This window comes from Apodemus sylvaticus, chromosome 17, assembly GCF_947179515.1.
Source record: "Apodemus sylvaticus chromosome 17, mApoSyl1.1, whole genome shotgun sequence".
NCBI lineage: Eukaryota > Metazoa > Chordata > Mammalia > Rodentia > Muridae > Apodemus > Apodemus sylvaticus.
The window spans coordinates 36,843,653-36,868,739 of record NC_067488.1 but is presented as its reverse complement, the minus strand read 5'-3'; the positions used below and the strand labels follow the sequence as shown (position 1 = coordinate 36,868,739).

General features: G+C 44.4%; 1 protein-coding gene across 3 annotated transcripts in view; it reads left to right on the top strand.

Annotated features, from left to right (window-relative positions):
- Positions 1-25,087, top strand: part of Zfat (zinc finger and AT-hook domain containing) — a 196,369-nt gene that overhangs the window by 142,343 nt on the left and 28,939 nt on the right. For all 3 annotated transcript variants that reach the window (XM_052161180.1, XM_052161181.1, XM_052161182.1), the window contains one exon: positions 18,669-18,807. In XM_052161180.1, the coding sequence (XP_052017140.1) occupies positions 18,669-18,807 (139 nt within the window). The remainder of the gene's footprint in view (positions 1-18,668; positions 18,808-25,087) is intronic.

Below are 25,087 nucleotides of genomic sequence, written 5' to 3'. Positions count from 1 at the left end.
GAAGGGATAACTTTGAGTAAACGCTTATAAGCAGTTCACGTTACTAGTACCCCGAGTGATCTCACTCAGTTGTCTGGCATTGCTGTGGAAAGTGTTTTATATGCACACTTTAGCTTGCCCTGAAAACCCTTCCAGGCAAGTATTAATATCTCCATTTTATAGATCATAAGGTTAAGGCCCAGCATCCAATGAGTGGGCATGAGTTAGGAGTACTGTCGCTTTCCAAAGATGATGCTTATGTTTTGATATCTTTGGGTCTTTTGTGAAATCATTTGGATGTAATGACTTTTTACCCCTTTGTCCGTCTCCTGACTTGATGATACTAGCCACAGGTGTGTGTTTAGCTATCAAATCTCAGGCCTGACATTGGCACAGGATGCTAGCTAACTTAGTAGCTGGAACACTTGCTAGGTTCAGTGAAAACCACAGAATTCCCGGGCAGCCGGGAAGGGCTAAGTGTGGGGTTTCCGTGGCAGTATCTGACCTTGAAGGACAGTATGGTCTCTGATAGTGCACCCATTTCTCTGTTTCCTGTGAGTGTGGGAGGAAGAAGCACATGTGCACCTGGGTGGTGCCTTGGCCCTTTGGTAACCATGCTAACTGACTTCCTGCTGCAGAGTCTGTGCTAAAGACCTCTAGCGTCATGTTCAATTCTGTTGTACCTTAGATTTCTAAAGCATCTCTGGAAAAAATGGAAACTGGATAGTTTTACATTAAATTAAAGTCCTATCCGTCTATGAGTATGCAATATATTCTCTGGAAATACTGTGTTTTTGACTTCACAAGTGATTACAGTATTAATAATAATAACAAGAAAATAAAATCGATAACCAGCTAACACTAAAGATTCTTTGAAGCTCCTCTACCAAATGCAATTAGTGTGGATTGATTTATTGTTACTTATTGTGATGAGTTAATTGCCTCAAGGCAAGCTGGCTTTGAACTTGTAATACCCCTACAGCTTTAGGATATTTATTCCTTTAAATTGTTTAACTTGTCTATGGCCTTATTTGAAAACCGAGCTAGCTTTGTGCTTATTAACCGTTATGAAGTTCTGACTCATGCTCTTTGGAAAGTGACCCTGACATTGGTTTTGTTCTTGACCCAGGGCAGAGCTGAGCACCAGCCTTGGATGATGGGAACTCTTAAAAGAGACAAAAGCATTAGCAAAACTTTTAACCCTGGGCTTGCTAATCTTGTCTTTGAGACTCCCAGCACAACACAAAGCTTCCACTATGCCAAACCCGCCTGTGTTACAGGGAGTGAATGATATTTTCATTGACACCCACGTCCCATAAGCCTCAGAGCTACTTCCTTATGTACATCCTCGTACATAATTCCCTCTGAATCTCTCGGAAGGCTAGTCACTAGGAACACGCGTCTAGAAAAGCCTCCATCCTACCCTGTGCTTCTCTTTGTATGTCACGTCTATCTATATCCAGTGGCTTCTGTCCTGTTGCTCTTTTCCTGTCCATCTTCTCCCAAACTGCATACGTTTCAGTATGTGGTTGGCAGAGTCAACTGTCTTTTGACAATACTCACAAGAAAAACGTAGATCCCACCCATGACTATAAACAGTCAGCTACCAGCCCCTTCCCCAGCCTCCACTTCTCCAGACAGGCCCTGTGCAGCCATATCACCTGGTCCCTACCCCATTCTCAGCTTACACCTGCTCCTCACTTCTGCTCTGCCCTGCTTCCAGATGGCCACAGTGATCTCATCTCCTACAGTTTCAGGCCTCATGCTTTGTCTTTGTAGCTTTAACAATATTTGGCAAATGCTATGCACTTTGTTTTGATGCAGGACTCCTTCGAGGCTTTGATTTTGCCTTTTCTACTTAAACTCAGGCAGTACTTTCTGGGTTGTGCATGAGTACAGTCTGTAGATCTTTTATATATATATATATTTTTTACACAGGGACTCACTTAGCCCTTGTTATGTAGATGAGGATGACCTTGAACTCCTCCTCCTCCTGCTTCCATCATCTGAGTCCTGGGATTACAGGTGATTGGCACCATGGCTCATTTGTGTGGTGCTAGAAATGGAACCCAGGCCTCTGTGCATGATAGGCTAGCACTCTGCCAGATGAGCTCCTTACCTGGCTCTACTCTGCTGGTCTGTATGGTGATAGGCTGACTGCGAGGTTGAGTCTAGAAGTCTGAGCTGCTTTAAGAGCTCAGAACCGCAAAGGTTCAAGATACCACACACCTTCTATTATGGGACATTGCTGGGTTCATTCTCATTTCCTATGGAGCCTTGAGACCTGAGTCCTTCCTTCTCACACTAGTGTGAACGTTGAGATTCTGATGGGATGAAGCATATAGGAGTGTTTTGAAGTGAGATGCTCTCTAATTGCCTTGCTCCTAGCTTCAGTGACTCAGGGCCTGGTTAGCACCAAGCCTCGGAGCTGTTATGCAGCCAGTGTGCAAGGGTTGTCTGTTTTTCAGAAAAGAGGAAGTTATATATCTGTAACTGTATTGTTCTCTTTTGCTGGGCCCTGTAAACCTCATTTCACCACTGTTAAGGAATATAAACCCCAGGATTCCTGTGAAAGGCACATGGTTGATCCATTCTCGTCTATCCTTTGGAAATAAGGAAAATGTAGTTAATGTGGGTCTTTAATTTTGTGACACTGTTAATCCTGTCTGGTCTGCAGTTTCCAGTCAGCAGGAGCATACTGGTAGTTTACAGGCATTCCAGATAGGGGCTGCATAAAGTCCAGTCACCACGGTGGGGCTAGGGAGAAAAGGGAAAGAAAGACTGATTGTGTCACCACCAGTATTCTAGGTGTTTGTTAGAAGTGCCATTGTCAAAATGACACTGCCACATTGATGCTGTAATTTCTAACTGGGAGTCATGTGTAAAATGAATAGCTCAGTGTAGTGGGAAGGCTGCAGGAGTCACCCAGCTGATGTGGTAGCAGGAGAGACTGTACCTGAAGTCACACTTATTTGCAGTGGCCTCCGTTGATCTGTGCACCAGCTCCCCAGGAGGATGCTCCCTGACCTTTGAAGTCTGGCTCAGAGCCTGCTTTCATAGCGACTATCTGGGAACCCTCCACAGCAGCCCCTATCTCCCAGGTCTCACCTGCAAAGTGTGCTTTATTTTTTCACCCTAGATGACAAGCGGGCAGGACGGGCTTAGTGGCCACTCTCCTGCTCTCTTCTCTGTTCCCATCAGCATACTGGAGTCCCTTTCATCTTTTCCTCTTCTGTGACTGCAAACATAAACAGGAAGGACCTCACGCTTCAAGTGCAGATTTTCAGATGAAAGGAATGCTATGTGTTCTCTTCCTTTAGATGAGGTCCTTTGCATCTAGGATGCCCATCTGAGCCATTGGTGAGAGTTATTTGATACAGTGTCTGTGTACACTTCTTTGTTTATATCACCACTAACCCATCCAACAAAATGAGCAAACTTGCCCAAAGTTGTACAGTTGTTAAGAGGCAAAACCAAGTATCTCTGACATTAGAAACTGCTGACAGTCGAAGATGGTGAGGACTATCCTAGGTCACAGATGTCTTCTGAACAAATTGTTGGGAACACCTTCCAGCAGCATCAGTCCTGGACCATGTCCAAGAAGGGCAATCCAGGGGCACCTCAACCCAAACAGGATGTCAGTCACCTCTGCTTTCCTAGGTCTGATCGGATGGGATTGTCTCATATGTCTAAGTAGCACTGAATTAGGTCTGGGAGAGAGATGAACACTGAATTCAAAGTTCTCGGGAATGCGGGAGCTGCCTGCTCTAGCCTAGCTGTGTCTTCTCGGGCTACCTTAATACGAGCTTGCATTTTAGGAGATTGATGGCTACTTCTGGCATTAATGAAACAGACTCCATCTTCTCCAAGTGCTGGTGTAAAGCTTACATGTGTCTCATTTGAATCTGAAGCCTTGCATAATCCAAGGCTGCTGCAGCTTGCTGGAGGCTGAGGTTAGGCGGTGCATATCCATAGTTAGTGTTGCTCCAGGCCTGAGCCCCGCTGACGGCTCCCCTTTGTACCTTAGGGTTTGCTGCTGCTGAAGCACAGGTAGCAATAGCAGGGCAATTTTTGTGGCACAAATTAAAGAAAAGACATCTAGAAGTTTCCTTTCATGGCCAAGCAGAGGCTTTGTCATAGAGTAATAGCTCATGCTCTCTCTATTCTGAGGATTTCCCAGCAAACCTTGCACAGGGGAACTATGTCACTGGGTTCCCAACTAGTCACCCAAGTCTGTTCCCTAGTCTTCCCTTCACTCTCTCTAAAGTGGAATATATATTCAGAATATCAAATACTATATGAACCATGTCACAAAGACTGTCAATTAACAGTCATGTCATCACTGTCTGAAAACGGATCATTTCCTTATCAGATGCACTTCGGGGACCTTCCTGAGCCTTCTCTATTTCAAGATTACTGCCTGCTTCTTTTTTTCACTCTATAGTTTTACCATCTATGCATGTGTGTCCAGAGAAATTAATCTACTCCTGAACATCTTAATTACACACACACACACACACACACACACACACACACACACACACACGCACACACGTGCACACACACACACACACACACACATACACTACAGATGTAGCCTGGAAGAAAGCTCCTGTGTCACAGGTGTAGCCAGCATTGTCCCTGCTGTCCTTGGGTGCTGTCCTAGGTGCTGTCATGTCAGTACATTGTAGCCAAAGGGGACTCTGCTCCTTAAAGTAAATGTTCCTGTGGGAGAGTCAGACACAAGCAGAAGGAATATAAGCCTAATTGTGTCTCATAGTACAGGACAGTGAAAGTCACCAAGACAGAAGGTCAAGTGGTACAGTCCTGCCATCAGATCTTGTGTGCCATTAGTGCTCATTAGCTGCCGAGCAGGGTCCTGTTGGATCTTTAGCAAGGAGTTTGGGATTCTTTTCCTTTTTTAAGATTTATTTATTTATTTTATGTATATGAGTACACTGTAGCTCTTCTGATGGTTGTGAGCCATCATGCGGTTGCTGGAATTTGAATTCAAAACCTCTGCTTGCTCTGGTCGTCCCCGCTCACTTTGGCCTAAAGATTTATTTATTTATTTATTTATTTATTTATTTATTTATTTATTTATTTATTATATACAAATATACTGTAGATGTCTTTAGATGCATCAGAAGAGGGTGTCAGATCTCATTATGGATGGTTGTGAGCCACCATGTGGTTGCTGAGATATGAACTCAGGACCTTCAGAAGAGCAGTCAGTGCTTTTAACTGCTGAGCCATCTCTCCAGCCCCAGAGTTTGGGATTCTTGATCAGGATGGTCCCTTCCTATCTTAGCTTCCTCCCTATTGAGAAATTGTCTGCAGCCAATTTGTTTCCCCGTCTGCACTGTGCCTTCTGCCTCCTCAGCTCCCATCACTATTTCTGCAGGGCTTCCTCCCCATCACTATTTCTGCAGGGCTTCTTTCTCCATCACTATTTCTGCAGGGCTTCTTCCCCATCACTATTTCTGCAGGGCTTCCTCCCCATCACTATTTCTGCAGGGCTTCTTTCTCCATCACTATTTCTGCAGGGCTTCTTTCTCCATCACGATTTCTGCAGGGCTTCTTTCCCATCACTATTTCTGCAGGGCTTCTTCCCCATCACTATTTCTGCAGGGCTTCTTCCCCATCACTATTTCTGCAGGGCTTCTTTCTCCATCACTATTTCTGCAGGGCTTCTTCCCCATCACTATTTCTGCAGGGCTTCTTCCCCATCACTATTTCTGCAGGACTTCTTCCCCATCACTATTTCTGCAGGGCTTCTTCCCCATCACTATTTCTGCAGGGCTTCTTTCCCATCACTATTTCTGCAGGGCTTCTTCCCCATCACTATTTCTGCAGGGCTTCTTCCCCATCACTATTTCTGCAGGGCTTCTTCCCCATCACTATTTCTGCAGGGCTTCTTCCCCATCACTATTTCTGCAGGACTTCTTCCCCATCACTATTTCTGCAGGGCTTCTTTCTCCATCACTATTTCTGCAGGGCTTCTTCCCCATCACTATTTCTGCAGGGCTTCTTTCCCATCACTATTTCTGCAGGGCTTCTTCCCCATCACTATTTCTGCAGGGCTTCTTCCCCATCACTATTTCTGCAGGGCTTCTTCCCCATCACTATTTCTGCAGGGCTTCTTTCTCCATCACTATTTCTGCAGGGCTTCTTCCCCATCACTATTTCTGCAGGGCTTCTTTCTCCATCACTATTTCTGCAGGGCTTCTTTCTCCATCACTATTTCTGCAGGGCTTCTTTCTCCATCACTATTTCTGCAGGGCTTCTTCCCCATCACTATTTCTGCAGGGCTTCTTTCTCCATCACTATTTCTGCAGGGCTTCTTCCCCATCACTATTTCTGCAGGGCTTCTTTCTCCATCACTATTTCTGCAGGACTTCTTCCCCATCACTATTTCTGCAGGGCTTCTTCCCCATCACTATTTCTGCAGGGCTTCTTTCCCCATCACTATTTCTGCAGGGCTTCTTTCTCCATCACTATTTCTGCAGGGCTTCTTTCCACATCACTATTTCTGCAGGGCTTCTTTCTCCATCACTATTTCTGCAGGGCTTCTTTCCCCATCACTATTTCTGCAGGGCTTCTTTCTCCATCACTATTTCTGCAGGGCTTCTTTCCCCATCACTATTTCTGCAGGGCTTCTTTCCCCATCACTATTTCTGCAGGGCTTCTTCCCCATCACTATTTCTGCAGGGCTTCTTTCCCATCACTATTTCTGCAGGGCTTCTTCCCCATCACTATTTCTGCAGGGCTTCTTCCCCATCACTATTTCTGCAGGGCTTCTTTCTCCATCACTATTTCTGCAGGGCTTCTTTCTCCATCACTATTTCTGCAGGGCTTCTTTCCCCATCACTATTTCTGCAGGGCTTCTTTCTCCATCACTATTTCTGCAGGGCTTCTTTCCCCATCACTATTTCTGCAGGGCTTCTTTCTCCATCACTATTTCTGCAGGGCTTCTTCCCCATCACTATTTCTGCAGGGCTTCTTTCCCCATCACTATTTCTGCAGGGCTTCTTTCCCCATCACTATTTCTGCAGGGCTTCTTCCCCATCACTATTTCTGCAGGGCTTCTTTCCCATCACTATTTCTGCAGGGCTTCTTCCCCATCACTATTTCTGCAGGGCTTCTTCCCCATCACTATTTCTGCAGGGCTTCTTTCTCCATCACTATTTCTGCAGGGCTTCTTTCTCCATCACTATTTCTGCAGGGCTTCTTTCTCCATCACTATTTCTGCAGGGCTTCTTTCTCCATCACTATTTCTGCAGGGCTTCTTTCTCCATCACTATTTCTGCAGGGCTTCTTTCCCATCACTATTTCTGCAGGGCTTCTTCCCCATCACTATTTCTGCAGGGCTTCTTCCCCATCACTATTTCTGCAGGGCTTCTTCCCCATCACTATTTCTGCAGGAACTTCTTCCCCATCACTATATCTGCAGGGCTTCTTTCTCCATCACTATTTCTGCAGGGCTTCTTCCCCATCACTATTTCTGCAGGGCTTCTTTCCCATCACTATTTCCGCAGGGCTTCTTCCCGATCACTATTTCTGCAGGGCTTCTTCCCCATCACTATTTCTGCAGGGCTTCTTCCCCATCACTATTTCTGCAGGGCTTCTTCCCCATCACTATTTCTACAGGGCTTCTTCCCCATCACTATTTCTGCAGGGCTTCTTTCCCCATCACTATTTCTGCAGGGCTTCTTCCCCATCACTATTTCTGCAGGGCTTCTTTCCCATCACTATTTCTGCAGGGCTTCTTCCCCATCACTATTTCTGCAGGGCTTCTTCCCCATCACTATTTCTGCAGGGCTTCTTTCTCCATCACTATTTCTGCAGGGCTTCTTTCTCCATCACTATTTCTGCAGGGCTTCTTTCTCCATCACTATTTCTGCAGGGCTTCTTTCTCCATCACTATTTCTGCAGGGCTTCTTTCTCCATCACTATTTCTGCAGGGCTTCTTCCCCATCACTATTTCTGCAGGGCTTCTTCCCCATCACTATTTCTGCAGGGCTTCTTCCCCATCACTATTTCTGCAGGGCTTCTTCCCCATCACTATTTCTGCAGGAACTTCTTCCCCATCACTATTTCTGCAGGGCTTCTTTCTCCATCACTATTTCTGCAGGGCTTCTTCCCCATCACTATTTCTGCAGGGCTTCTTTCCCATCACTATTTCTGCAGGGCTTCTTCCCGATCACTATTTCTGCAGGGCTTCTTCCCCATCACTATTTCTGCAGGGCTTCTTCCCCATCACTATTTCTGCAGGGCTTCTTCCCCATCACTATTTCTGCAGGGCTTCTTCCCCATCACTATTTCTGCAGGGCTTCTTTCCCCATCACTATTTCTGCAGGGCTTCTTTCTCCATCACTATTTCTGCAGGGCTTCTTTCCCCATCACTATTTCTGCAGGGCTTCTTTCTCCATCACTATTTCTGCAGGGCTTCTTCCCCATCACTATTTCTGCAGGGCTTCTTTCCCATCACTATTTCTGCAGGGCTTCTTTCCCCATCACTATTTCTGCAGGGCTTCTTCCCCATCACTATTTCTGCAGGGCTTCTTCCCCATCACTATTTCTGCAGGGCTTCTTTCCCCATCACTATTTCTGCAGGGCTTCTTCCCCATCACTATTTCTGCAGGGCTTCTTTCCCATCACTATTTCTGCAGGGCTTCTTCCCCATCACTATTTCTGCAGGGCTTCTTCCCCATCACTATTTCTGCAGGGCTTCTTTCTCCATCACTATTTCTGCAGGGCTTCTTTCTCCATCACTATTTCTGCAGGGCTTCTTTCTCCATCACTATTTCTGCAGGGCTTCTTTCTCCATCACTATTTCTGCAGGGCTTCTTTCTCCATCACTATTTCTGCAGGGCTTCTTCCCCATCACTATTTCTGCAGGGCTTCTTCCCCATCACTATTTCTGCAGGGCTTCTTCCCCATCACTATTTCTGCAGGGCTTCTTCCCCATCACTATTTCTGCAGGAACTTCTTCCCCATCACTATTTCTGCAGGGCTTCTTTCTCCATCACTATTTCTGCAGGGCTTCTTCCCCATCACTATTTCTGCAGGGCTTCTTTCCCATCACTATTTCTGCAGGGCTTCTTCCCGATCACTATTTCTGCAGGGCTTCTTCCCCATCACTATTTCTGCAGGGCTTCTTCCCCATCACTATTTCTGCAGGGCTTCTTCCCCATCACTATTTCTGCAGGGCTTCTTCCCCATCACTATTTCTGCAGGGCTTCTTTCCCCATCACTATTTCTGCAGGGCTTCTTTCTCCATCACTATTTCTGCAGGGCTTCTTTCCCCATCACTATTTCTGCAGGGCTTCTTTCTCCATCACTATTTCTGCAGGGCTTCTTCCCCATCACTATTTCTGCAGGGCTTCTTTCCCATCACTATTTCTGCAGGGCTTCTTTCCCCATCACTATTTCTGCAGGGCTTCTTTCCCCATCACTATTTCTGCAGGGCTTCTTTCCCCATCACTATTTCTGCACAGCTTCTTTCTCACCAGCCTTGGCCTTGGCATTTCTGATTGCTTACAGGGAGTCGGAGAAACCAGTAGAACTTTATAGATTGTCCTGTTCCAAATCTTGCTAGGACAGGTAAAAATGTGGTTATCTTCCTGACATTTCAGGTTTTCCTGATACAACAAAGATGTGGTTCTGTTCTGTCTGTGCAAAAGCTGTGAAAACCGTTTTCATGTTGCGATTGTTAATTATCCATTTATTTTCTGACATTTTGTTCTATAGCTTGTTGACTTTGAAAATAGCAGTGGTGGTGACAGCTAACATATAAGCTAACACTTACCATGTGTCATGTGTTATATTTATAGCATCTTACTCCATCCTTACAGGATCTGATCTTATTATGTACATTTGACAGATGAGAAAAGTGAGGTACGAAAAAGGTCAAGAGGCTTTCCCAGGCACCTGTGGTCAGAAAGTACAGCTAGACTTGTGCCTACTTTGGCTTAAGAGGCTTTTCTTAGGCATCACACAGATGTGTGTGTGTGTGTGTGTGTGTGTGTGTGTGTGTGTGTGTGTGTGTGTTTATAGTTTTGTTTTAGAGACAGTCTTGCTATGTAGCCCAGGTTTGCCTCAGCTTCTTGTTTGCTGCTATGGAAGCTATAGACCATCGTGTCTGGCTTCAGATGTCTTTTGTTGTCTTTTAAACTGCTGCACTAATCTAGCCCAATTCTTTTTTCTTGCCTGTGGTAGTTTTGGTTATGTATGGCAATATATACTCTGAATTCATTTAGTTGGATTCATTGCTCTACTTGAGCTGGGTCAAAGGCTTTCGAGTCAGCTCACTGTGTATCTATGTCAGTATTTGCTCTTCCAGATATTTCCCCTCAGAAAGAAAGAGAGGAAGAGAGGAAGAGAGGAAGGAAGAGAAAACACTTGCAGTCTTGCAGGATTGTTGTTAGGCTGAGCAAGGATGTGCAAGGTCTCTCTTACCATGTCTTACACACATGTCTGTGCATGGTCTCTCTTACCATGTCTTACATACACACATGTCTGTGCACGGTCTCTCTTACCATGTCTTACACACACATGTCTGTGCACGGTCTCTCTTACCATGTCTTACACACACATGTCTGTGCACGGTCTCTCTTACCATGTTTTACACACATGTCTGTGCACGGTCTCTCTTACCATGTCTTACACACACATGTCTGTGCACGGTCTCTCTTACCATGTCTTACACACACATGTCTGTGCACGGTCTCTCTTACCATGTCTTACACACACATGTTTGTGCATGAGAAGTGCTGATGATGTTCAGGCTCGCCAACTGCAAATCTGCAAGCCTGTGCAAGGAGCATGTTGCTGTAGTAGTAGGAATATGCCCTGAGGTCACCAGAGTGGCCATACATCAGCTGTGTCTTAGTCTAGAATCTGTAGGACAGGATAGCTCAGATACTAAGAGATCTAGATATGGGAGAAAGAGCTACTTCTTTGTGGACTTGGTGATTACCTAATGGATCTAGTCCTGCTGTAATCTCACCTCTAGTTCTCAGCACAATACATGGCAAGTAATAGCTTATTTATGCACATATATAAGAAGTTTAGTAGAAAGGTTATATATCTTACAGTGGTTCATGGCCCTTAGACTGATGTGTTACCATTCTTCCACCTCCAACTCTGGAGTCATTTCTTTGTTCTTTTTTCTTGCTATCTCACTGTTTCCTTCTTTCTTCATAACTGTTTTCTTGCCTCTGCTGTCTATGTGGTAAGTAGAGAATTATGTAGTGACTGGCTATAGGTAAATCTAAGCTCTGAGGCTCCCCTCTGGGCCCCATGGAGAGGTACTGGCAGTTTGTGTACTGGTCATCACACAATGCTTGTATATTCCTGGAGCCCATAAGAACTGGGCCCTCTTCTCTGACATCAGTACTAAGCTCACTTCTATTAACCTAAAAGGAGTGTGATTCTAGACCAAAGATGAATGAGTATTTAACTGGAGGCCTACTCGACAAAGTTGAACTTAGTTGATGGTTAAATGCTGTGACACTTAAAAGAAGCATCTTTGGTCAGATCATCCTACAGTCAGAAGTCGGCCAGGTGTTCTCTGGCTTCTGACCACTTTGCTAACTCACTTACAATGCAGTACTATGAAAGTAAACTGACTTGTGGTGTACCTCATCAGTTCAATCCCCAGAACTATGAAAGACAGCAAACCCCCAACTTTTTTTACTGCTGCTTACAGGAGTGTATCATAGGTGGAGTCACAGTCAGTGTGTCCAGAGATGTGATGTGGTTGCGGTGATGTGCGAGGAACACTTTGGAGCCTTTGATGATGGTGCAAGGATCATAATGCTTAGTGATGGGGCAAGCCTCACTCAGCATGCCTCAGGCTGCAGGCAGACCTCTCTCAGAATGTGCAGCTATAGGAAGAGGGGGCCTTCTCTAGGGTAGAAAGGAAAGGAAGTTCTCATGGAGAGTTGGTAGAGCTACCTAGCAGGAGAGTTTTCAAGTCTTAGAGGACCAAGTTAGCAAACATAGGCTGCATTCACCCTCCCATCTGAGGAGCTTGGTTCCACAACTCCTCACAAACACCAGCATCTGCACATGCTCAAGTCCTTTTCCTAAGATGCTCAGGATATGCATGTGACCTTGGTACATCACTTGGTCTCCAGAGTAACTTGCCATGTGTAAAGCACTATGTTACAGTTTAAAGAGTTGTTATAGAGACCTGCCCATAATGGACACATTTGGATCTAAAAGAACTTTGGATCCTTGGTTGAATCCCTAGAGATGGAATTTGTGGATATAAAGGGCTGACAATATTACGTAACTGATTAAGAACAAATGTCACATTTGTTGCATTTTATACTGTTGCATAAAAATTACAGTCCTATTCTGTTTTTGTGGTCTCTTTGGAGCCTTGGTAGGTGAGCAGAGGCTTCTGCTCCCATTTAATAGGGGATCAAAAATGATAGGGAGAAGGGCAAAGCCAGACAGGATGTGGTGTAAGTTTGGAATCCCAGAACTGGGGAAGTAGAGATGTGTGTATCCTTCTTTACCAGCTAGCCTAGCAAAAGTGGCGACCTCCTAGGTAGTAAGAGCCAAAACAATATGGTTGTTGATGATGACAACACCTGAGGTTGACTTCTGACCTCATCCATATACCAAATGAACCCACATACAAATTAATATGCATACAATGTAGAAAGGGCACATGCACCCCCTTCCAAAGCAATTGGAGTTTTTATGGCTAACAAGTTATGGACCTGATATCTGAGCTTACCTCTTGCTTCCTGGTTCATGTATGGGTTTACTCCCTCTATCCATTTTTGCTTAATATAACAATGATAATGTCACTATGGAGGGTCCACTATAGTGTGGGAGTGTTTGTGGTCTAATAATGCCACTTCTGATAACATATATTGTACCAACTATTCTACTTGGTACAGGCTGCTACAATTACCTTGTATTTTCCTCATTTACTAAGATGACAGTCAAAGAAGTACGTAATCTTCTGTGCTAATTTCTTAGCCTGTCTCATCGTAGATCTCAGACTTAGGCCATAAAATGATGTTCCACAGCTTCAGGTTTCACACACTGGAGTCATTGGATACTGACACCCTCTTCATAGAGGGGTTCATCTCAAAGGGACAGGTTTAGATCTTGGCCTTTGAGCCTTGTAGAGCACACCCACAAATGGAACGCAGCACTTGTTTGCTTCGACTAGACTTTTCTGAGATAAATATATGAACTTAAAGAGTCACTGCCTTACATAGTCAGTTGTACATGTTTTCAACCTGCACTGTGGGTCATGAATAGATGATATCTTCTGAGCATTTCCCCATGACCCAGAACTCACTCCTGACCCACATCCCCTCAGCAACTTGCTGAATTCAGCTTTTGTTTTTACCTTGCTAGTGAATCTCCTCCGTGAGCTCACTATAGCTGACCTTGCCTTGTCAGGCCTGTGAACTCCTCTAAGGCCTTTTCTGACTGGGCTTCTCAATGTACTTGACTCTGCTATATCTCCCACCCTGAGGACAATGGCCTTGGACCCCACAGGTTCACAAGTTTCTAATTCTTCTGTCTGAGCTTCCTTTCTGTTGCCCCTTTCCCTGCCCATTATTCTGGGCCACTACTGTAATACATAGCTACCAATTCTCTTGCCACAAGCACATTTAATCATAGAGCATCTGCCAGGTGCTATATGTCCAGATATGCATCTATACACAGTTTTGTGTGTATGCGTTTTATATTTATTACTTTACCTCTTCTCTGGACTAGGGATCAAGGCTTCCTAGTTTTACCCATGTAAAACTGGTACCATCTCTTTTGTTATCTGAACTAGACACATTGATGATTGCTTTACTCAAGCCTTTAACCTCTTTCTTCCTGCACATCATCTCAACCTTTGGGTCCATCTGACTCCCCGTCTCTTTCTAACTGGTGGCTTTCTTGTGGGGTATTTGTTCCTCACTCTAGGCTGACTCTCAGTGTCTCCAGCCTCTATCACTGCAGCAAAAGATGAATGGTTTCTCTAGTTTCTTTCAGTCCATCCTCTACTTAGTTTCCAGAGCAATAATTTGATATTCGAGCAAAAGGTCTACAATTCAAGTACTTCAAAATATTGTGAAGTTAAAAGCCACATTATATACTAACACTTTCCTCTCTAAATAAGCAAAGATTCTGAAGTTACTATTTTTGGAATGCTAGTATTTACACAGACATCAAAAAAACAAAAAAACAAAAACCCACTGAGACTGTTTACTGGCTCTCTGGAGCTTACTCTCCTGCCTGATAACTAAAGCCTAGAGTTACTGTTCCCTCAGATCACACATTAATAGTTGGTGTGTGTGTGTGGGGGGGGGGTGAGTGAATGTGTTTTGTATGTGTGTGTGAGTGTGTGTGTATGAACAGGAACCAATCATCCTTTGCTGCAGTGCTGTAGGCCACACATACACATGCATGTACCATAGTAGATCAACAGTGGGATTAGTCTTTCCCAACCCACCATGGCTATTAACTGATGGTAAACTCAGGCTGACTCTCATCTGGTATATATAAAAATACCAGCCTGCATCCCTCCCAGAAGAGCTGTGAGAAAGACCAATGCTCTTGATGCTGTGGTTTCTGAAAAACTAAATCATTTCTGTGTGACAAACTCTGCCAGGGTCTAAAACAGTGAAGACTAAGAGACCATGAGGCTTTGTGCAAGTCCCTGCATCACTTTGTGCCTTGCTTGCCTTATTAGTAATATGGGACCAATAATTGTACCTGTATCAAATCGTGAGATGTAGAGGAATGAGTCCATGGAAAGCCCAGCTCCTGGCGTATGGTAGCTCAGGACCTGTTGGATGAAATGGCTTTCTTATGACGGTAGATCCCGAAAGCCGATCCAGTCGCTCCAGTGTGACTGAACAGAAGCTGTGACTGGCGAATCCCTGTCTTTCGTCTGATTTCTTTTCTTTTGAGTCATAGTAAGAACTTTAGACCTTGTTCCAAGTAAACTATGTGGATGCCTCAGGTTTATGTGTCTCTCTAACTCTTGGCTAGATTTTGGTCTGAAGCTCAGAATAAATAACGTCTCTTTGGAGGTCCAGTGTCATTTGCTATTTGTGAGTATCTGGCTTAGGAACCGAGTTTTATGATTTAGTTTGCCTACGTTAGCATTTAATCTTTGGAAACTCATATATATTCAGAGAATCACAAGCCTGCCTCATTTATCATGGAATCCCCAGGCCAGAGAACAGTGTCTAACTCACAGTAGGAGGTCAATAAATAGATGCTTTGGATATGAAATCTTAAGACCTGACACACTGGAGATGCAGCCAGACTTCATGTCCAGCAGGGTCTTAGCAGTGGTTTGTGTGCCTTCTTGGTACCTCAGCCCCTGGAGAGTTCCCAGATTGGCACTTCTCATCCTAGAATTGGATTTCCTAGAAGGGTCCAAGTGTAATTCAGTGAATGCAGTTTAGGATGGAGTACCCTGGCAAGGGATTTCATGACGTGATGGAAAGGGTTTAAGGAGCAGAACCAAGCCCAGGGAAGGCGATCGATTGTTATCTTTCTAGCCCCAGAACTGCTCACCTGGGAGCCGTCTGCTCAGCCCAGTGCTGAGCTCACTCTGTCACAGCACAGATGCCCAGTCTGTCTGGGATGCTGTGGCAGAGCCCTTCCCAAGCCTTCCAGTGTCAAGAGTTGAGATTTGATAGAACTCTGTAGCTTGGGGACTGCTCTCTCAGTTGGCCTCCTCTCTACACTGCCCCCATACCACCCCACATACCTGTTTGCTCTTTTTTATTAGAAATTCTTCCAAGGACTCTGCATGGGAACTAAAGGGCATTGGAATTCTCATGTGGCAATTTATCTGCCTTGCCACATGAAAGATGGACTTGGCTCTACAGTGTGGATTTGGTTTTTAAGACCATTTCTTACTTTGATTGGCCTCTCTCTCTCTCTCTCTCTCTCTCTCTCTCTCTCTCTCTCTCTCTCTCTCTCTCTCTCTCTCTCTCTCTCTCTCTGCTGTTGACCACTGACTGCCCCATGTGGGTAGTATAGCATTCTCAGGTTCTTTTCTTGATGTCTATGTAAGTGTTAGCATTCCAAAAATAATAAACTCATAATGCTTGTTTATTTAGAAAGGAAAGCGCTAGACTATGCGGTGGCTTTTTAACTTTGTAATAGTCTGTTATTGGACCTTTTGTTCCCTGTGAAGTTGATAGATGAGAAACCCTTATAACTGTTGCCTTTGTTTCGGGTCCTTGTGGTCTAGACCACATTTCTGCTAAATGTGTAGCCTTACATGGAATAGCCCTAAATATCCTGTGCCAGGATACTTTTGATGTAGGGTATTCTCTGAGAAGTTTTGAAGCTCCTGTTTGTCTTTCCTTTGAGAATGGCCTTCCTAGGGCATGACAGCTTTCTCTTAGGAGGATTTGGGCTTGAGATGTTCAGTGGCAGAGGGCTTACCTCACAGTAATGTGATATAATGGCCATGGGTTGCAATCTCTGGTGCCCAAACCAACACAGTTGGAATAAGCTCAATCTCTGGACTGCACTGGCAGGCAGAGAGGGGCAGGGACAGAGCCTAGGGGCTGGGTAACAGAAGTCGTTGAGCTGTAAAAGTGGCTGTGGTGAGTGCCAGCTTGAGTGCAATCTGAATGATCAGCAGATTATATAGGAAGATATGAATCTGAAGTTGCTTTGAGTTATGCCTGTATCATGTCCCTGTGGTGAAACGTAGAAGGTAGTTAGATATTTCTACCTGGGGAAAGAGAGAGAGGAAGGATCACACTGAACATTTACAGCCAGCCATCAACAGTATAAAAATGATCATGGAGACCAGAGCAGAAAGACAGAACAGGCCCCAAGGCAGTGTCTTAGAGAGTCAGCCCTGAATATCAGGGCTGAAATGCTGATCTTGTCAGTTAATTTGGAGGTCATCAGCAGAAGCTGCCAATAGCAATGCTGCTGTGTCCTCTCTTCTTGGGAGATGACACCATCTGATGGATATGGAACACAGAGTCTGACAAGACAGTGCTGGCTAAACTCTTGGCAACTTTTCCCCCAGGAGCCTGTAGAGCCCTAAGTAGTACGGGGAGGAGTAGAAGGCATGGGCAGAAACTGTTTAGGAGTGGATGAGAGAAAGAAGACTTGGGCAAAGGGCCTCCTTTGTATTTACCCATCCATCCTTCCTCTCTGCCTCCCTGAGGGAAGACTTGGACACATCTGAGAGGAAGAAGCCATTGTTAGAGGCTGTTTAAGTGTCAGATCAGGGGGAGCCCCCTCCCCAGCTGGTCGTTGCTCTTCACATTCAGTTGTTATGCCTCTGAATAATAATGGCGAAAGGATGGATTTGTCAGAGTCTAGATAATCTTACTAGATTCAGTGATGTGTCAGCTTCTGTGTGTGCAAGAGTTGTAAACTTGCTAATGGAAACGATAGGGAGCATCTTAGCTGCTGGTGTGCATTCCAGCTTTTCATCCAGAGCATAACTAAGAAGGGAGTTATTATCCTCAGGCTTCCTGATGAGGCAGTGGCTCCGAGTGGGTTTGCTCCTTGTCTGAGGTTCCACTGCAGGTTTGTTCGAGCTGTGCGGTTAAGTATGCTTGCCCTGAGCACCTCTCTGCACCATCCACAGTACTGAGGCCATCTTACTGGCCCATGCGCATCTTCCGTTACTGCTGGGCCAGAAAACTGGTGCTGCTAGATGGACCCAGTGCCAATCAGCGATTTCTGTCACTGTCTCAGCTACACAGCACCATGACACAGGAGGGCACTTTGGTATGAGAAAGAGCTTGGCATGTGGCAGTGATCCAGGTACATAGCTATTTCCAGGCTGATGCTGGTGTCTTCCTAAGGGACCCGTGGGCACCCCTTCCCTACTTCTTGAGTCCTCAGATGCGATATGGAGGAGGCCAGGCAAGGCTGTGGACCCATTTGAAACCCATTCTGACCCCGTCCTCCAGCCCGGGTCAGGCTACAAGGGGCTTTTGCCAGATACACATCCCCATATCTGGCACTGCATGCAGATGATGACAGGGAGATATCACCAAGGAAGTTGTTTGGATGAAGGAACAAGAATATAAAGGACTCAGTTGTAATGGGAACTGCTTTTAATGACATCTGCTTAAAATCGTGATTGATTCATGTATTGCTTTTTATTTAATGCCTTCAGTGACAGTGGAAGAGAAAAAGAGGAATCATAAAATAGGGACAGCAAACTTGTTTAGCTGGGACCCTGAGTCCTACCTCGCCCTGGCCACTTGGTGTAGCACAGAGGTGGGATATGTTGGTTAGTTTTTATGTCAACTTGATCCAAGCTAGAGTCGTTTGGGAAGAGGGACTCTCATTTGAAACAGTGTCCCTACCAGCTCTGGCCTTCGGACAAGCATGTCAAGCATTTTATTGATCAATAACTGAAATGGGTGTGCTCATCTCACAGAGGGCAGTGTTGTCCCTGGGTGAGTGGTCCTGAATTGTTTTTAAAAAACAGACTGAGCAAGCTGTAAGTTCTTTTCTCCATGAGTTTCTTTTGGTCATAATGTTTTATTTTAGCAATAGGAATTTTAACCAGGCAAGCAATTCCCCATTGGCAGGGTCTGCTGGGCCTGCTCATTGCAGGCATTCTGGTGACAGATACTCTCAGGAGGCACCGTGGGGAAGTGGCATGCTTGTGTGCAGAGGCTCACCTTTCATGTTCCTTGTCCCCCCCACAGCCTTTCCGCTGTGCTCACTGTCATTACTCATGCAACATCTCTGGATCTCTGAAACGGCACTACAACAGGAAGCACCCCAACGAGGAGTACGCCAATGTGGGCAGCGGGGAGCTGGCAGCTGAAGCCCTCATCCAGCAAGGTGAGTGAGGGGCCCAGGCCTTCTGAGAAGCACTGATGTCTGCTAGCCTCTAAGAGCTCAGCTGTGACTGTGGCCTTGGCATGGTGTTAGACCGTCCTCTTTGTTGGCCATGCCATTCCTGTCCCATCATTCACGAGGAAGCATGAGACAATATTGCAGCTGTAGTATGGTGAGCTCAAGGGATGGGAGTCAGAAGTTACCTGCAGTCTCTGATACACCTGCCCGTGCTCTCATCTACTCTTTGTCTGCACATGTTTGCAGAGTGCTAGAAAATTTAGGCTTTTTTCTCTACTCATTGTCATTAACAGGAACATTTTGTTGTTCTTTGGTACAGTCTATATCTTAATTATAACCCCCAAGGGCTTTTGGTAATACAGAATTGCATGTAGGGGCTTTAAAGTTGTGTTATCGAAAAGTATGAAGTTTCTAAGTAATTTTTCCTCCTTTTAACTATTATTATTATATATACATATAAAAGAATAAGCATAAATACAATCTGTAGAGTCATTCTGTGTCGTGAAAGCATGTATATGTCTACATTTCTAGGGCTGACCACCTGGTATTAGATAACCAATCATAGGGGTCATTTCCATTGGAAGAGAAATTCTCCCTATCTTAAGTGGTGGTTGTTTTAGCTCCTTATCCATGGATGGGGCCCTGTGAAATTTCTTCCCCTTCTTGGGATGTCAACTGATGTTGGACTTGTTCAGGTCTTGTGCAGGCAGCCATGTTGTTGAGTATTCATGGGCGTAGCGTCTCTGTCACAGGTAGAGGAATGACCTTGTGGAGCACTTGATGGTCCTTTGGTGTTTGCAGTCTTTCTTTTCATTCATCTTAGAAAAGAGGACCTCATACTCCTAGATATGGGCCAGTAAGAGGCAAAAAGAGGAGGAGTGATTATACTGTAATTAAATTTAAAATAAAGTTGTAAATAATATTACTATAGGTATATTTAGGAGTTGAACTTGGAGTTATAGAAAATTACATTTTGAACATACTGGTACCTTAGTCATCCTGAAAAACATTTATTTGAGAGTTAATGAAAACCTCTGTTAGTCATGAAAAGTTTCAGAGTCTCTCTCTCTCTCTCTCTCTCTCTCTCTCTCTCTCTCTCTCTCTCTCTCTCTCTCTCTCTCTCTGTGTGTGTGTGTGTTGTTGTTGTTGTTGTTGTTGTTGTTGTTGTGTCAAGATAGGGTTTCTCTGTGTAATAGTCCTGGCTGTCCAGAAACTCACACTGTAGACCAGACTGGCCTCGAAATCAGAGAAGATCCTCCTGACTGCCTCTTGAGTGCTGGGATTAAGAGGGCACCACTACTGTCTGGCTTCTTTGTATAGTTTTTATTAAACATAAATAACCACACAATACCGTTGAAGAGGGCATAGCACACATGCTCTTACCACATGAGGAAGTATAGCCACGTCTCAGTCATTGCTCCTTATTAGCTGGCTACGTTGTGGAACTGAGAGAGGTTTTAGAGACCTGTCTGGTTACCAGTTGGAGGACTGTGAGCTGTGTTACAGCCAGGGATGCGGATTTTTCTGATTTAGTATGAAGCACCACTTGCTGAGTTGCCTAGAGACACATTTCCATGTAGCACAAATGGATTGTCTATATCTGGCAGCACCCAGTGACAGCACAGGACAGGAATAGATAAGCAGTTAAGGCTCTCAGGATGATTTCAGAGACTTCCATCAGAAAGGTGTTGTGGACCTTTCGCTTTCTTCAGCAATAGTTTTATGGAGCTAGGAGCACAGGATGGCAACGAGGAAGGATCTTGTCTCCAATCTGTGTTCTCTCTCCTTGTCCTGTGCTGTTGCAGTCAAGTCACTTAGGAGCCACATAGACTGGGACCAGGGTCTCCGTGCAGTGTGGCTTTTGCGCCAGGTACTTATGTTCCCAGTACTTGAACTTGCATTCAGAATCATCATAAAGAAGACAAATACCTGGCCCAAGTAGTTGCAAGAATTACATTTTACTCTCTAACACTTCTAGCTATTTCCTGACCATGGAATAAATGCTTGATGAAATGTATAGATTATAGTTATCTATACATTCCCTTAAGCACATGTCTCTTGAGCCTCTTCGGTGTGGTTAGCCCATTGCCAGCCACTGAATCTCAGGAGGTGATTTTATGGTGGCACTCACTGGTATTACTACCTGAAATGGAACCTGTTTATCTCTTTGTTCAGTAGCAATGGGACTAAGTAGCTCCTTTCATCAACCCCATGTTCTGATGGTGTGGCTAAAGAATACATCCCTTTCCACCTGAGAACAAGATCCTGGGAGGGCCATCAGCTGTTTCGTACAACAGCTGAGCCCTCTCGGGAGCCTTACCTACTGAAGTGACAATAGATAATCAAGTCTAGAGGAGTAATGACAGGAGAGGGTCTGGATAACTTCATTTTTGGCTTCTGAAATCTTCGTTGTTTTGAACTACTGAATTAGAAGGTTATAAATCTGTGTCCACTGGAACCGTGTTTGCAAATGCATATCATATTATTCATGCTAATCTCAGGAAATAGCTTAGCATAGCAAAAACTCCTGTAACTTGTAAATAGTGCAAAAGTCATCAGTTTAATGTTTGGGTATGTTTAAGGTGTCTGAACGTCAGACTCGGTGAGTTATTGGTAGGTGTCTAGTGGTGTGCTGTTATGCCCTTCCTGGTTATTACTATTGCACAGGTTAACTTTTCCTGTGCAGGAGTCCTGTGAGCTTGGTGTGCTCATTCGGCCGTTTTAAGATAAGAAGCTGAGAGAGGGCAGTAAGGAAGTGACCAGGCTAGTCCAGGCTTCTGCTTCAGCATTTGGTGAAGCAGAAGAGGGGGATGAGGGTGGGAATAGGGCTTGGTCTCACACTGGGACAGTGATTAGGTTGTACCTGCAAGGCACTCATTTTTTCCTCTTATCCTTATTCCTAAAACTAGTCACTAATTTGGCCCAAGGTTAGCTATGAAACCTATTTATCTCCTTTGGTCAGTCCTTTCCAATGGTCTCAGGTCCCACGAAGAATCTGAGAAGACCTTATTTGAGCTCTGTGTACCAGGGATGACTCAATAAAGTTGAGGATATTCTCTGGGATATGATAAAATTATGCCTGTTTTCTTCTGCTGTGGTTTCCCTAGCCTGCTTTTCTCAAGGATCCTATGGGAAGAGAGGATAGAGTTTGACATAGGATTTAGATAACCTTGAGTTATGTAGCCTGGTGTGATCTCATAGAACTTTAAGTCACTAAGGATAACATGTTGTCATTCAACAGGAGAGTCTGCAGGAAGTCCTAATCCACGTTTCACTTCCTCACCTTATAAACATAAAGTATTCCCTATCCAAGTTCCTTACTGAAGCAGTTTCTGCTCTGGTCCCTGAGTGCCTGTTTTCATTTCCTAGAGCCACTATAGCAAAGGACTTAAAACCACACAGATTTGTTATCTTACAAAAGTCAGATATGCACGTTGAGGCTCACTAAGCCAAAACAGAGATGTAAACAGTCTACAGACACGAGGGGGGGGCATCTGTTTTCTGACTTTGTCTAACTTCCAGGCTGTCCCATGCTTTGACTTGTGGACCCTTCCACCTTCAAAGTCAAGAATGGTCAGTGGAATTCTTCTCAGATCTCATTATGATGACCCTCTTCCCTTTGTCCATGTGAGGATCCTTCTGATTATATTAGATGCACTCCATGATCCAGAATGATCTTCACCACAGAGTTCCTAGCTGAATCACATGTGCAAAATACCTTTCCCATGCAGGGTAATGTGCTGACATGTTCCAGGCAGTAGTATATCCATACATTTGGGGCCTCTAGTCTCTCTGCAATGCTGTAGCTTCCATGAGGCTATGAGAATTTATATATTTACCTTAGTAGAAGAGAAAACTCAGACTTAAGAATATAAGGAAGTCTATCAGGCTCACTGCCTGCCTGCCTCATATTCCATGCCAACCCTGGAGTGATATTATTGAACATGAAATGGAATCATCCATAATATTAGGGCCCATAAGGAAGGACAAATCTTTTAATACCTGGAAATCCAATCGATTAGACTCTTTAAAGATCAAGGTTGCCATGGTAGCTTTTAAAGTTGCACCTGAATGTTCTACCTTTCTTTTGGTTAATCAGCCCAGCTGAGAAAATTGTGGTTTGGCTATTTGCAAGTTTGCTGAGCATTTAATGCCAGGGCTGTGAGTAGCTCACTAAGTCTTCTGTTGACCTTTACTGTGCATGCTAAGAAATTAATTAATTGAAGTAGAAATTATTTCCCTCTGCTTTGATGTCAATTAACTAGCATAGTTATACATTCAGGTGAGATTACATATTTCTGTTTGTTGTTCTTTAATTAAAGTTGCTATGGCAAAGGTTGAAGTTTTAATTAATATTGGGAATTATCATATTAAGCTCAATTTAAACATAATATGAAGATGTTTTCCTCCCTGAATTAGTTTCCTTAAAATAGTATTCCAGTTTCATTGTGAAGCCACCATTTGACCTCAGGAAGTTTGTTGTTGGTTGCTGCTGTGTTTAGCTCTTTCAAGAAAAAGCAGGGTTGGTCTCACCATGAACAAAGGTGGACAGTCTGTACCAGTCTTCAAAGATGGTCTTCAGAGATGGTCATAGGGAAAGACAGTAGGATAGGTGGCTAGTACATGGTAAGTGGGGGTGTGTATAAGTTACCTTCTTGCTGCTGTGATAAAACACCACAACCAAAAAGCAACTTATAGAAGAAAGAGTTTATTATGGCTTATGTTTCAGAGGGAGAGTCCATAATGGTAGGGGAGGCATAGCATCAGGTCACTGGAGCATGAAACTGAGAAATCACATCTTCAAATACAGGCAGGAAACAGAAGTGGAAATGGAATGAGGCTTTACATTAGCAAAGCCCGCCCCCAGTGGTGTACTTCCTCCAGCAAGGCTGTATATCCTAAAAGTTCTATAACCTCCCCAAGAACAGCACGAACCGGGGACAGGGTGTTCAAACACCCAAGTCTATGAGGTCATTTCTCAATCAAGCCACTGTGGAAGGTTAAAAAGAAGTTGACTTATGCTCTCGGCTAAGAACAATTCATTTAATCTTATTTATAAGAACAATACAATGTCTTTGAGATTCTGAAAATAAGCAATCACTTAAGAAGTTGCCTTTTCTGTAGAATGTTTTATAACTTGAGACTCTGATGTTCATTCTGGGCATTCTGATTTTGACTAGTGTCATCTGGCTTTGTCCCTCCTCTGTCTTGTTTTTCTGGATGTTCTTGAACATGCACAGGATGAGCAGACGGAAGAGCAATGAGCTGAGGTAGGAAGGGACATGCTGTCAGCCTGCAGTTCTGCAGTGGACAGGAAACACCAATTGTAGCCAGTGCTCTGTCAGATTCCACTGACGTGGAGTTGGCTCAGCAGAGGGCGTGTACTGCAGCTGCAGGTGAAAGAGGATAACCCTGAATGATGCATGGCCCTGAGATTGCCTAGCCCGAAATACATTCATCCAGACAAACTCAATATCAAGACAGAATTCCTCAGAATGAGTAATAAATCAATGGATATGACAGCCTGAGACATGCTCATCGGCTCAGCCCTTGGCTGCCTAAATCTAAGCATCTCTGTGATCACTCAGCTCAGCTCACAGGCATGGGAGAAGTGGTCACCTTGGACATCACTTGATGTGCACATCAGGGATGTAGAAAGGATTGTTTGTGAGGCTTTGTGATTGAGAATAAGGAGAAAGAGTTGGTGCAGGTGTCTGAGTCAGAGACATGTTGAGAGGAGAGTGCAGTGTCATACTCTCCAGGAAGAATTTGATGTTTTCTTTGCAGAAATCTCAAGCTGGTTACAGTCTTGGCTTAAGGCAAATACTACTTCATAGTCCCAAGCCTCTGTTTAAAATGAAGTAATTGCTGTTGGAAAGTGAGCCTAGCTTATGGTCCATCCGAGTAGATATGCATTACTGTTACTTCTGTATTAGTCAGGGTTCTCTAGAGTCTCAGAACTTAGGGAATGTCTCTATATATTAAAGGAATTTACTCAAATGACTTAAAGGCTGCAGTTTAACCCGACAAAGGCCAGCTGTGAATGGGAAGCTAGTAGTTCCTAAGTCCCACGAGGTGGTGTGTTTCAGCTGGTCCTCTGTGTAAGCTGGAATCCTCAAGTAGGTTCCAACAGATGTGCTGGCAAGTAAGTGCAAGTAGGCAGAGAAGAGTGAAACTTTCCTTTTTCTACTGTCCTTATGTAGGCCTCCAGCATGTTAAAGGTGTGTACCACCATGCCTGGACCTAAACTTTTCTTTATTTGGAA